Source organism: Saccopteryx leptura, chromosome 6 (genome assembly GCF_036850995.1).
Source record: "Saccopteryx leptura isolate mSacLep1 chromosome 6, mSacLep1_pri_phased_curated, whole genome shotgun sequence".
In the NCBI taxonomy this organism is placed as follows: domain Eukaryota; kingdom Metazoa; phylum Chordata; class Mammalia; order Chiroptera; family Emballonuridae; genus Saccopteryx; species Saccopteryx leptura.
In genome coordinates this window covers 180,600,001-180,614,867 of record NC_089508.1, presented here as the reverse complement: position 1 = coordinate 180,614,867, position 14,867 = coordinate 180,600,001, and the positions used below count along the sequence as shown (strand labels likewise).

At 41.6% G+C, this 14,867-nt stretch overlaps 1 protein-coding gene across 3 annotated transcripts in view; it reads left to right on the top strand.

Moving 5' to 3' along the window:
* Positions 1-14,867, top strand: part of GABRB2 (gamma-aminobutyric acid type A receptor subunit beta2) — a 213,522-nt gene that overhangs the window by 111,968 nt on the left and 86,687 nt on the right. For all 3 annotated transcript variants that reach the window (XM_066341518.1, XM_066341515.1, XM_066341517.1), the window contains one exon: positions 4,521-4,603. In XM_066341518.1, coding sequence (XP_066197615.1) covers positions 4,521-4,603 — 83 coding nt within the window. The remainder of the gene's footprint in view (positions 1-4,520; positions 4,604-14,867) is intronic.

The window sequence follows — 14,867 nt, the reverse complement described above, 5'->3', positions numbered from 1 at the left end:
AGCAGAAGTCATTTTTGGATGACAGTGCCCAGTGGCTAAGGAATACAGAGTTTATTCAAAGATCTCTCAGCCCAGGCAGAATATTGACATTTTGCAGTGGTGGCTTTTATCATGCAATAGTATTCAGGCCCAGAGAAGACATGTTTCTACTTTTAACCATAGAGGACTTGCCTCAGGGAGATGGGGTGCATTGTGGATGCGTCATTGACTGTTTCCTTTGAAGACAGAACTATCTCCAGATATTTCACGGTGGTCTTAAAACTTAATCAGGATACCTGCGTAATGAGTTACTAGCCTCACTTCAAAGACTCCTAGCGGTGGTGCGGAGTAATTTAAGGCCCACTGTAGATGTTTATCAGGATTTAGGAGGGCCTGTTCATGAACAGCCCATTAAATATTTTTGTTGTTCTGACTTATTTCTGGAGAAACTCAACCGTGTTGTAAATCAGAAAGTCCCACAGAATATATATTTATCCTCCTCACTGGGAGTTTCTGAATAAAATTCAATTCCAGGTAGTTTCTTGTGTAAGGATGGTTATTGCTTTCAAATTTATTTGAGAATTTTAAAAATTAAATCAAGTACTTAACATAGAGAATTGCTTTAGCATCTTCGGTTTGAGAATGCTTATGACGGCCTGACCTGTGGTGGCGCAGTGGATAAAGCGTCAACCTGGAAATGCTGAGGTTGCCGGTTCAAAACCCTGGGCTTGCCTGGTCAAGGCACATATGGGAGTTGATGCTTCCTGCTCCTCCCCCCTTCTCTCTCTCTCTCTCTCTCTCACTCTCTCTCCCTTCTCTATAATGAATAAATAAAAAAATCTTAAAAAAAAAAAAAGAAAACAACAAAAAAAAGAGAATGCTTATGACTATGCTTTCTTTTCTTTATGTTATTACTATTATTTTATTATTGTTTTAATCTTGGGTCAGTGACACATGCCAGGCACCTGGCAAAGTACTTAAGATACAAGACAAAAACAGTTGTGGTTCCTAGTCTTACAAAACACCTAGAAAAGATGCAGGTATACATGTAACAAACAGATGCATGTCTATATTTTGTCTTAAAATCTGTTAAATAAAGCTCCAGATACACAAATGCCATATTATTTTTGCATAATTTTGTGTTCAAAGCTATTTATATCATATTTTATAGTTCTGGTGGGCTTATAAGTCTGTGAGTATTCTAATTTCTTTATGTATACGAGCACATACATATACTACCAAAGCACCCCTGGTCAAACGAGTTATCATTGTACCTACTCATCGTGAGCAGGTAGTAATAACAAAAGTTACAGAACATTTTACGAATTACAGATCTCTTTTTATATTGATCATTTCACACACAAAAAATTTGATGGCCTAGATTTAATTCAAACTTTTCAGAATAATCCTGTTGGAGAATATAAGTCACTTTTCCAAGGTCCCTCATCTTGGTCAGTATGCTCAAGATTCCAAATAGATTCTTTCGGCTTTAATCCAAAAGGAGACACAAATGCCTCCTAAACATCAACTAGAAAACATTTTTATATATTTGTAGCTGTTTGAAGCATATTACAGCATTACAAATGTAAAACACCGGTGTAAATACGAATGTTGTTGATGTGAGAAGAACCTCCTTTTTTAAAAAAAAAAAAACAGGAGTAGAAGCTCGTTGCTTCTGTGATACTATTAGTTAATTGATTTTTCTTGTTCACTGCACTGGTTCACAGATGTTAGTTGCCATGAATATGCATCAGCAGAAAGTGTGAGCCACAGCTTGTAGTAGCAGTTACACACTTCTCTTCATTGACACCGTCGGGAGTTTGTGTATGGCTCCCTCCTCCTTTCTCAAATGTGTGCCCTTGTACCTTTCATGCCCTGTGTGAGCATTCTGTTAGATGAAGTTAATTTTCTCTCGTTTCTCAAGCCAAGGATGACTTCTGCCATTTTCCATAAATAGCATGAGCGTGTGGTATGTTCGCTCAAGTTTTTACGCAGAGGAGTGGTAACATGTGATCTGTGTTTTTAAAAGAGCTCTATTGTGTGGACACGGATGGTAGGGAGACAGGTGGAGAGGCTCGGAGACCAAGCACTGAAGTAACCTAACACGCCGAGGGCTGCAGAGCCGGAGGGAGGCAGTGGAGACGGACAGGAGTCACCGCAGAGTCGCCAGCAGGGTCTCAGTAAAGAAGGAAGGACTCAGGAGTGGACATTGGCCCTGGGATGCTTTCTTACCACAATAAAAGGAAAGCAACATTAACCAAGCACAAACTTGAACGCAGCAGTAATTTAAAGAAGTACCAACTACTTATAATAAGTTAGTAACTCATAGTAGGTCCTTTTTTTTTTTTTTTGTATTTTTTTCTGAAGCTGGAAACGGGGAGAGACAGTCAGACAGACTCCCGCATGCGCCCGACTGGGATCCACCCGGCACGCCCACCAGGGGCGACGCTCTGCCACCAGGGGCGATGCTCTGCCCCTCCGGGGCGTCGCTCTGCCGTGACCAGAGCCACTCTAGCGCCTGGGGCAGAGGCCAAGGAGCCATCCCCAGCGCCCGGGCCATCTTTGCTCCAATGGAGCCTTGGCTGCGGGAGGGGAAGAGAGAGACAGAGAGGAAGGGGGGGAGGTAGAGAAGCAAATGGGCGCTTCTCCTATGTGCCCTGGCCGGGAATCGATCCTGGGTCCCCCGCATGCCAGGCCGACGCTCTACCGCTGAGCCAACCGGCCAGGGCCATAGTAGGTCCCTTTTATCTGCAGGGGATTTTTCTCAAGACCCCCAGTGGGTGCCTGAAACCACAGATAGTACCAAACCCTATAGATACAGATTTTCCTGGACATCTATATACCTTTTTGCTTAAAGGAAGCACTGGACAGTTTCTCTTTGGCCTACTATCCGAATGGTCAGCATCACTACTTTTGCACTTCGGGGACATTAGGAAATAAAATAAGGGTGACTTGAACACAAACGCCGTGCTCCATGTCATGTGATACCGTGACAGCCAATCAGATAATCAGGATGGCCACTAAGTGACTCACTGGCCGGGAGCTTACACAGTGTGGAGATGTGGACAGAGGGAGGATTCACATCCCAGGCAGGATGGACTGGGACAATGCGAGATTTCATCTGCTGAGAACATCGCGCAATTTAAAACTTAGAAAGAGTGTATCTCTGGAATCCCTCGTTTAATTTTCAGGGCATGATTGAACACAGGTCATTGAAACCACGTAAAGGAAAACTGTAGATAAAAGGGCGGCACTGCTGTATTTTCCTCCTGCCGCGGAGGAGGAGTCAGACTCCCACACCTGACTAAGGAACTCCAAAGGCTCGGTCCACGTTGTTAACTTCTCTGCGTTCTTTCCAAAACCTTTGGATGAGAAAGATCTCACTGTGGCCTCCTTGTTCCCCGTTCCCCAAACCCAGCATCATGCCCTGCGGAGTGACATCAACCAAAGATGATCAAGTGCAATGTCGGTGTCCAGTCTTAGTTACCTTCAGCGGATGTCAGTTTTTAAAGGACCTGTTACACGTCATTAACTCTTTTATGTGCTTTGTATAAATTATTATATCAATTCGTGCAGGAAGTCTGTTAGGTAATTGTTATTGTTGTTAACAATAGCCCTCCTTTTTACAGACAAAAAACAACAACAACGGAGGTTGGTTAGGAGACGGTCTTGATGTGAATCACAGTCAGTGAGGCAGAGTTACAATTCATACCTACGTGTGTTGTGTTCCAAAGCTGGTGTTTTTTTTCACGACCTTACGCTGCCTCATTGCTCAGGAAACATGCATTGATAAATCACTTTAGACTATGTTTTTTGGCTCCTTCTGCAGGGAAGGTGCTGAAAAATGATGACAGAGAAATATAAAGACAATAAAGGGACATATTCACTTCTCTCTGATAAAATAAAAGATTCAACTGTTCTAAATAAATAACTCTACCAGCCCAGAAGAGAAAGCTCTCTAACAGGCCATAAGGATATCAGATTTCTCAGGGCGGAACAGTTCGGGTGATAGATGAAAGGCTGATCGTGTGTTGTATTAAAGCACTTGCAAAGTACTATACTATGCATAGGAAGGTCAAAAATGATGGATCCAAGCCCAGATTGATTGAAGATTAGATTTTAGGGTCTTGAGAACGGGAGGAGAAAACATGTGGATGGAAGAGGAATACCAATGTTGATATTCTTGATCACTGGTGATGCTCATAATAATAAGGACCCTGCGACTGTCCCACCCCACCCCAAAGCATTCTGGAGCATGGGAACTGCCTATCAGACTGTCCAAGGTGGTTTTGGTACAAGTAGGTGATGGACCACACTTTGGGAAAATACTGATTTGGTCCGGTCTCTTTATTTTATAAGCCAGCCCGGGGCTCATAAGAGAAAATGGTTAGCCCATTTGCTGCACTCTTTTTTGTTAGAGCTTTGGCTAAATCAGTCTCCTAGAGGCCCAGTTCTGTCCTCTTCTCTTCCTGGATTACATTTTTCCGACTCTAGCCATGGACCAACTAACGACATATACATCACTGTTGTTTCTCTTCTAGAATCACGACCACAGCTGCCTGCATGATGGACCTGAGGCGGTACCCACTGGACGAACAGAACTGCACCTTGGAGATTGAGAGCTGTAAGTTTTTCTGAGAGTCCAGCTAGACTGAACTCTGCATTTGAGGTTCCGCAGACCCCAGCTCGTGCCAGCACACTGACTTCACTGGAGGGAGAGGCCCTGCTAGTACTTTCTCTCGGTGACGCTGCCATCCTCTTAGCCTTGTCCCTAAATCCCGGGGAAAGCTGTGAAAGGGAGAAGTAATCTAGCGATAAAAGAAAGACGCTAAGAGCCTGGCAGAGGTCCAAGGGCTACCCTGGCCATTTAAACTTCAGTTTTGGTGTAAACAGCTACATTAGGCTTGGGACAACAGGAGAAGGTGTCAGGGATTCAGCAGGTGTCTTAATTATTTTGCCTCTCATAAGCATTATCAGTTTTCAGTTCAAAATAAATGTGGCCTTTGGGACTAGCTGAAATATTCATAGAGTGTAAATTGGTGGGAGGTGTTTTTATTTCCAGAGATTATTTTCACTGTCAACATTTATTTTACATTCTTGCCGAAGGCCACGTCAGGAGCAAGATCGGTCTGTACGGGTGTGTTTATTCTCTTTACTGCACTGACCTGTATTTGCAGTGTCCGCTGCCTTTCTAGGACATAGTTTGGTGTCCTTGACGAGATTTAGCCACCTATCCTCTTGCGTACGACGTTGATTTCACAACCCAGTCCCATTTCAGAGATCACTCGGGGAGGTCACTGGAGGTGGAATAGAATATTGAATCTCTCTCCCCTGTCAGTGGTGTGCGCTATATCCATACCTCATCCCACCACACAATTGGCAGCTGACACTTTTTGATCCAGTGTCTGGATAATGAGCTACCTGACTGCTGGGCGGCCACTCGCAGCCTCTGTCGGGAGCTCTCGCTGTGACAAGCGGCGTGACTTTCAATCACCGCTCCGAGCCGAAACACGGCATTGATGACACGTTGTGGGTGTTTTTGCCCATTTCAAGAAACATAGCTTCCAGGGATAATTAAATTTATATGCCATTTTTGAAGAACTTGATTTCATACTTGTATTGTCCAAATCATCCTTATTTTCACATTAGATCTTTTCCATGCAGAACAACGTTAATAAAGTTGCTCTACAGGATTTTTGTGATTATCTTTATGTAAATATCTTTGGGATTAACTGTGCATTTTCATAACCAATAATACAGTTTTTAGAGTGCAGAATAATGTTCTTTAGCGTACAAAATCTGGTTGTTTTGAATTGTTGATGTAAGGATATTTTGGAAAAGGTATGTAGCTGTGTAATCATTCGTGAATCTTTGCAGTCAGAGAAGTTTTGCAGTAAGTTGAAGTTGGCTGGAATTTTAAATCGTCATAATTGTATGTGGTTAAAGCACAGGCCCTGAGATCTTATCACCTGAGCTCCCACCACCTCTCAGGTAGCTAAACAGGCCTTTTACTTTGAAGAACTGATGCCCAAAACACAGGTATCAACCAGCATTTCATATCATTGAATTATAATTGTGACCTGAATATTAAAAAATTAACATAACTTCTTAGACTTTTAGAAAGGTGATTTGATAAAGACGCTTTTACACATCTCATTTTAATTCTCAGTTACTCAGTTAAATGAGATAGATTTTTTTTCAGCTTCATTTAGATATAATTGACATACAGTAGTGCCTAAGGATGTATAATGTGATGATTTGATGTATGTATATCTTGTGAAATGATTATCACTGTAAGGTTAGTTAACACATCTATCACCTCACAGAGTTACGTGTGTGTGTGTGTGTGTGTGTGTGTGTGTGTGTGTGTGTGTATGTTGGGAACTCTAAAGGTTTACTATTAGCAACTTTCAAGTATATAATAGAGTATTGTGAACTATAGTCACCATGCAGTAGATAGCCAGGTGTTATGCATTTTATAACTGCAAGTTTGTAACTTTTAACTTTTTTCACCTATCTCTCCCAGCCCCCACACTTGGCAACCATCAGTTTACTCTCTGTTTCTATGAACTTAGTGTACTTTTTTAGATTCCACATAAGTGATAACGTGTGCTGTTAGACTTACTCTGTCCAACTTACTTCACTTAGCATAATGCCCACACATTTCATCCATGTTGTCCTAAATGGCAGGATTTCCTTCTTTTTATGGCAGAGTAATATTCCATTGTGTGTATTGATCACATGTCCTTTATTCATTCATTCATCCCCAGACACCTGTTGTCTCCTTGTCTTGGCTATTGCCAATAAGATGGGGTGAACACGGAGGAGAGGATATCTCTTTTTTTTTTTTTTGTATTTTTCTGAAGCTGGAAATAGGGAAAGACAGTCAGACAGACTCCTGCATGCACCCAACCGGGATCCACCCGGCACGCCCACCAGGGGCGACGCTCTGCCCACCAGGGGGCGATGCTCTGCCCCTCCGGGGTGTCGCTCTGCCGCGACCAGAGCCACTCTAGCACCTGGGGCAGAGGCCAAGGAGCCATCCCCAGCGCCCGGGCCATCTTTTGCTCCAATGGAGCCTCGGCTGCGGGAGAGGAAGAGAGAGACAGAGAGGAAGGAGGGGGGAGGTGGAGAAGCAAATGGGCGCTTCTCCTATGTGCCCTGGCCAGGAATCGAACCCGGGTCCCCTGCACGCCAGGCCGTCACTCTACCGCTGAGCCAACCGGCCAAGGCTCGGATATCTCTTTAAGGATGATTTTATTTACTTCAGCTATGTACTAAGAAGTAAGGTCGGCCTGACCAGGCGGTGGCGCAGTGGATGGAGCGTTGAACTGGGACGCGGAGGAGCCAGGTTTGAGACCCCAAGGTCGCCAGCTTGAGCACGGGCTCATCGGGTTTGAGCAAGGCTCACCAGCTTGAGCCCAAGATCACTGGCTCGAGCAAGGGGTCACTCGGTCTGCTGTAGCCCCCTGGTCAAGGCACATATGAGAAATCAATCAATGAACAACTAAGGTGTCTGTCCCTATCTGTCCCTCTCTCTGTCTCTGCCAAAAAGAAAAAAAGAAGTAATGTTGCTGGGCCATATAGTATAGTTATTTTTGAGAAACCTGTATACTGTTTTCCATAATAACTGTACCCATCCCACCAACAGTGCTCAAGATCACTTTTTCTCCACATCCTCACCAGCATTTGTTATCTCCTGCCTTTTTTATGACAGCCATTCTAACAGGTGTTACGTGATGTCTCCTCATGGTTTTTATTTGCAATTCCGTCATGGTTAGGAATGTTGAGTACCTTTCCATGGACGTGTTGGCTATTTGTATATCTCCTTAGGAAAATGTCTATTCAGTTTCTCTGATTATTTTTATTATTTATTTATTTATTGTATTTTTCCAAAGTGAGATGCAGGGGGTAGGGGGTGGGGGAGGCAGACAGACAGACTCCCACATGGGCCCGACCAGGATCCACCTGGCATGCCCACCAGGGGGCGATGCTCAGCCCCTCTGGGGCATTGCTCCACTACAATTGGAGCCATTCTAGTGCCTGAGACAGAGGCCATGGAGCCATCCTCAGTGCCTGGGCCAGCTTTGCTCCAGTGGAGCCCTGGCTATGGGAGGGGAAGAAAGAGAGAGAGAGAGAGAGAGAGAGAGAGAGAGAGAGAAGAAGGAGAGGGGAAAGAGTGGAGAAGCAGATGGGCGCTTCTCCTGTGTGCCCTGGCTGGGAATCAAACCCAGGACTTCCACACACCAGGCTGATGCTCTACCGCTGAGCTAACCAGACAGGGCTTCTGCCTTTTTTTTAAATGGGACTATTTGGTTTGTGCTGTTAAGTTGTATGAGTTTATTATATATTTTAAATATTCACCACTTATCCAAAACATTTTTTGCAAATATTTTCCTCCCATTCCACATGTTGTCTTTTCATTCTCTAGATGGTTTATTTGCCTGTGGAAACTGTTAGGATGATGCAGTCCTGCTTGTTTATTCTGTGTCTGTTACTTGTGCTTTTGGTGTAACATTCAAAATACCATTGCCAAGGCCAATGTCGAGAGGCTATTTCCCTATGTTTCTTTCTAGGAGTTTTATAATTTCAGGTTTTACATTTAAGTCTTTAATTCATTTCAAGTGAACTTTTGTGAGTGGTTTAAGATAGATTTCTAATTTAATTCTTTTGTGTGTGGATACTCAGTTTTCCCAATACCATTTGTGAAAAAGACAATCTTCTCCCCATTGAGTATTCTTGGCTCTCTTTTCCAATATTATCTGAACATATATTTGAGGACTTATTTCTGAGTTCTCAATTCTGTTTAATTGGTTTATGTGTCTGGATTTTTGAAACTTTTCTTTTCATGATGAAATGTATGACTTATTCTAGAAAATATTCCATGTGTGCTTGAGAAGAATGGTTTAGTCTATTGCTGTTGGGTAGAATGTTCTGTATATGTCTGTTGGATATATTTGGTCTATAGCAGTGGTTTTCAACTGGTTTGCCACAACAGGTACACCGGTGTGCCACAAGAATTTTTAAAACATGCAATACCTGACTGTTTAGACAGGGGCACTGGCCTCTTTTCGCTTATATTGTCAAATAAAAAAATGACAACAGCCAACCAACAATAGCCATCCAGTGTGAATAAATCACAATAATACCTATTTTTTGTCAGATCAGCAAAAATTATATTTCTTGGTGTGCCACAGAATTTTAGTAATTAGTTTATATGTGCCATGATATGAATAAGGTTGAAAATCACAAGTCTATAGTGTTATTCAAATCTGCTTGTTTCCTTATTGATTCTCTGTCTGGATGACTTATCCATTGTTGAGAGAGGAGTATTCAAGTTCCCAACTATTATTGTATTGATGTTTATTTCTCTTTTTTGTTCTGTTGGTATTTGCTTTATATATATTTAGGTACTCCAATATTGGTGCATCAATATTTATGATTGTTATATCTTTGTGATGAATTGACCCCTTTATTATTATATGAAGACCTTCTTTGTCTAGTGTAAGCATTTATAGCTTCAAGTCCATAGGGTAGGTATTAGTATTCCTGTCTTTCCCCCTAGAAAAACAGACTGTAAGAGGTAAAGTGATGTGCCCAAGATCATGCAGCCACTGGCCGTGTGGCTCTGAGCAGATGTGTTTATTGATAGTTCATTTATGTTAGTGAAGATGCCAATTTTGGAAAGACTAGATGAACAGAAATACCACTATTCTAAAAAGCAGAAAAATAGCCTGTGGCTTCTATGTATTTATTTAGAAGCAAATCATTTTTATAGAGAATGAAATATGGTGTTGTATTAAAAATAAACATGCTATCCAAGCATTATTTTAAGCAGGTAGTCAGCTAATAAGCATATTGAAATCAGGACCTGAGCCTTTCCACAACGAGCTCTGAAGTTGATCCCTGATACTCTGCCTTCGTTACTCCTTTCTGTTTAGTAAACTCGAGGAATTCATTCATTCTCCTTCTCCTTCCACCTTCCTCTCATTTTCTCTTCTACTTATTTTTCTTCTTCTTCTCTCCTCCTTCCCTCCCTTCCTTTCTCCTCTCAGATGCATTCGAACCTAATAGTGGCATTGCTCAAACCTTATCACCTTGTCTCCTTATCAACAATTAGTGTACTGGTTTGCTTTTAGAGAGGGTAATATAACTTGATTCTGAACAGTTTGGAGTAGAGAAATACCGGACTGAGCACAGTGTCCGTTCATTCATGCATGCATTGACTCATTCAAGAATTGACTCGGGTATTAAATATTTATTAAGCACTAATTATTTATGATGCATTGTAATAAGCTCTAAAGCTATAATGGTGAAAGTAGGCAATATCCCTGCTTTCCTTTAGTATGATGAGGGTGGTGGGTTTTATTTAAGGAAATACAGGCAAGAAAGTAAAATCCCATTAGTGTAAAATGCTGCTGAGATAAAACTTTAGTTTGGTAAGTTCTTAAAGAAAGACTAGAGTGAGTCTTGAAATGAAGTGCTGGTGATTCTAGAAAGGCAGTGAACTGTGCTTACTTCAAAACTTTTTTTACATTTAGAGGAATGGAGACGGTTTGCAGAATCAATGAGATTTACTCTCCTAAATGGGTCCTGATCATATTTATCACTATGTAGGAAATGAGACTTCTATACTATATCCGTGTATATATCTTGTCTATATCTTTCTCTGAGTCTTTCCATAAGATTGGAAAAGGGATACTGGAATACCTACCTATATTTCTAGGGAAATATCACCTTCAAATTCCATGACAACAAAGTTATGTGCAGCCTATATAAAGTTCTAAATGGTCTTGCTATTTTTTAATAAAAGGCATCCTAATAAAGAAATAATGAATTGTTCCAGGTGTGCCTTTGAGTATACTAATACCTAAGAGTATTAAGAGTGTCCTCATACTTTTAGGGCAAGCCAAAGACTAATCCGTTTTTAAAAACATATGAAGTTCAAATCATTGTTGAGGAAACCACGTTCCATTCTGTGGCAAGGCTACTTGGTATGTTCCATCCACCTAGAAGTGAAAAGAGGGGTGCTGGGAGTCTTACCTATCTTTGAAATGGGAATTGTTGGGGGTTACTCTGTGATTTTCTGAGCCAGGTCAACTGTCCAGTATCAATATCAGCTTCTAATTATGAAGGACCCTCTGCTTTCTTCAGAGGAGTCAGGCTGTCTTAGACAGTCTTGAATTCCTTTTGGGACATGTACACTGCTGGCCTGAAAGGGAATATGGAATCCACTCAACTGGGTCCATTAACAAGCTGTTCAGCTCACTAAAATCCTAAAGATTCCTTGGGTCTCATTTGTTGGTGTGTTTTTATCTCAGCCTATCTCTGGGTGAGTTGGATAAGAGAGCCTCTTTGTGTCAGACAATAGGATTAGTGCTCTCAACCTCAACGTTGTTGGTGTTTGTCAGTCAATCTCAGCCTCAGTGAAATCTGCAATGAATCAGAGGGTATAGGACTTTCTCAGCAGCTCTTTCATAGCTTCTCAGGACTATGCTAAGTGTTACTGAGACAGCCAATCAGGCACCTCCTTTTAGGATCCCCAACCCCAAATCCTTCTAGAGTCTTCTAGATAGCTTTTTCTTTTAAAAAAAATCCTACCACTCCCCTTTGTGGCTGCATCAGAATCCAGCTCTTGCTGGCCTCACACAGTCACCGATTACCTGGCTGACATTGGGAGAATCACTCTACAGAGATGAGCCTGTTTCCTCAAATGATGATAATAGTATCTACCACAGGAGGTTGTTCGGACATTTAAATGAACTAATACAAACTAAAATGAACTAATAGATAGATAGATAGATAGATAGATAGATAGATAGATAGATAGATAGATAGATAGATAAATAGATAACCTAGTATACATTGCTTGTAACGTGATAGACATCTAATAAACAACTTTTTAGTAATTCATAATTATTACTAGTACACTGATTTTGATTATTATATTTAAAAAGTCTGCTACTGCCACAGATTTCCTCTAATTATGAGATCTAGTATACCCAGCCAAGTAGAGACCCAAAGCCCAGCATTGCCCTTCTCAACCTTTGTAGATCTTATTCCAACCCCTGCATTTACATTCCAATTAAGTCTCATTAACTGTAGGGCTGTCTGCTTCCTCAGCTCTGCCTACAGTATTAGTTGCTATTAATTTATTTCCCTTTTGCCAGAGGGAAATGAATTAATAGCTTCAAAATCCAAAGAGAAGTATTAAAAAACAAGCTCTTTGACATCTGTGCTTAGCCGAAGTGAAAGGACAGTCCATTTATGGTTTTGCTAACAGTGAAACTGACCAGAGAAGACTGATCTCCTGTTGATGATTTAAAGCATCTATGGTCAGGGCATCAAAGGTCCCCGTGAGTATGGGAGCGTGTTGGCACGGGCATCTCTCTATTTCCTAGAGAGATTCACCGCTCTTTAGAAAGCAGAAAATAGAAATGTCTTTTTGTTGTATGGACTCAGATCTCGATATTTGTATAAAATAACTTGCTGTTAGGTTATTAATGGAATAAAGGTTCTATTTTCTCCTAAACAACTTCACCTCAAATGATTCTGATTGAAGAAGTCACTATAGATTGGTACATTGAAACAGCTTCAAGTATTGACCAAATCTACTACGACAGAGGGCTCATATATTTCATATCCAGTTAATGCTATAAACTGGTCAATATTTCAGTAGACAGACAGACAGTATTTTTAAGAACTGAGAGAAAACACGAGCATTGTCCTCTTTTACTCCTGAAGTTAAATTTGATGAGGCACCTTAGAGTATGTCGGTAGAGTATACCTATCACAGAGTTTGGGTTTTGAGCTGGTGTGGTAGAGTGGATGAGAAGACATTTGTTGACTCCAGGATTCCTCGAGCTAACTGAACAGGTCCCTTCGCTTTCTCAAGCTGTGGCTCCCCATCTCTACAATATTACGATAGCTGATAGGCCATGAGATAATCAAGACAGAGGTCTTTGTGCCATGCTTGGTACTGACATCTCTGTAAGTAGCAGCTGTCATCATTATAGCACATTATTATCATTGTCAAATTAGACCTGGAACATTGTGCTCAATTAGAGTCACGACATTTTAAGAGGGCTATTTAGCAACCAGAAAGCCAAAATGTAAATGATACATAAACTGTGGAATATGAAAAACCAACAGAAGAAATGAGTGGAGAAAGGGATGTATGTACCTTGAGGAAGGGACATTTAGGGAGGGAGAGTGAGAGTATTTGAATGTTAACAGCTATTTCCAAATAACTACAGAATTTGCTCTTAAGACAGCAGACTATATCTGCCCTGAGGGCCAAACTAGAGACTAATGCTAAAAGATGCCAAAAGGCAATTTGGGGCTCAACTAATTTTTTTAAAAAGTCCTGGCAGTTACAGCTGGGGAAAAATCCTATCTACTGTAAAACCATTTTCTGGGAACAAAGGAATTCTTGCATTTGGGCACATGACAGGATTATATGAATTCTAAGGAGTTCTGGGTTGATGGTTACTAGGCACCAGCAGAAGCTGGTAGGACTTTAGTTAAAAGATAATCAGCCAAGCACTGGTTTATAGAAGGGTGCAAATCCCTATGCGTATTCCTCTGGGAGCAAAGCTATTTAAGAAAAGAGGAAGAATTACATCTCTGCTCAGTGTGTGTGTGTGTGTGTGTGTGTGTGTGTGTGTGTGTGTGTGTGTGTGTGTGTGTGTTACTAATGGTCTGTTGCTATTTATCTAGCAATCTTTCTTTCCTCAAATTCTCCTGATAGGAGTACCTTTTACAATTGTGTCTGTGGAAAATAAGTCAAAGCCTCCACATATTCTTGCCTTTCCAAAAATCTAGAACCCCAACAGAGGCTTTTGATCTCCTTAAGGCTTTGAGAATGATCACAACAGAAGGGAAGAAGGGAAAATGTCCGTGGCTGTGCAGGTGGCAGGGGTCAGCAATGAAACCACCAGTATTTTAGGTGATCCTTGAATTGTTTCAAGTTAGAACAATATTCCTATGACATTGCAGTGAAGTTAAGTCATAATTATTTATCGAAGGAAAAGCAAACAAATATTGCAAATGATCTCTGGCATCACTGCACATAAATTTAATTTACGTCGTTGTCCTATTTTGATATTTTCTTACGTTGCATCTAGTGTTGTGGAACAGGGGTGTTTGTCTCCCTGTCCTTGCTGTGTGTGGGTACCTTGCTGGGACATGATCTTCATTTAACTATCAATATTATTAGTCCCTTGTAACCATAGATAAGTGTCAGGATGGGTGTTTAGAATCTCTGGTACTGCATGCAGATATTATTTGTGACCTTCAAGTATATATGGACTTTAATACTTCTGTCCTTTTAAATCTTCCATCATTAGAAAGTGACTTGGTGATGGAGGGGTCATGTGATATTAAGTATGAAAAATGATGCCTGACCAGTGGTGCTGCAGTGAATAGAGCATCAGACTGCGATGCGGAAGACCCAGGTTCGAAACCCCGAGGTTGCTAGCTTGAGCACGGGCTCATCTGGTTTGAGCAAGGCTCACCAGCTTGAGCCCAAGGTCGCTGGCTTGAGCAAGGGGTCACTCAGTCTGCTGTAGCCCCTGGATCAAGGCACATATGAGAAAGCAATCAATGAACAACTAAGGTAACCCAATGAAGAATTGATGCTTCTCATCTCTTTCCCTTCCTGTCTGTCCCTATCTGTCCCTCTCTCTATCTCTCTCTGTCTGTATCATACACACACACACACAACAAAGAACTCTACAGCACCCCCGCCAGTAAAGAGAGATACTTTTTTTTTTTTTTGTATTTTTTTTTCCGAAGCTGGAAACGGGGAGAGACAGTCAGACAGACTCCCGCATGCGCCCGACCGGCATCCACCCGGCACGCCCACCAGGGGGCGTCGCTCTGTTGCA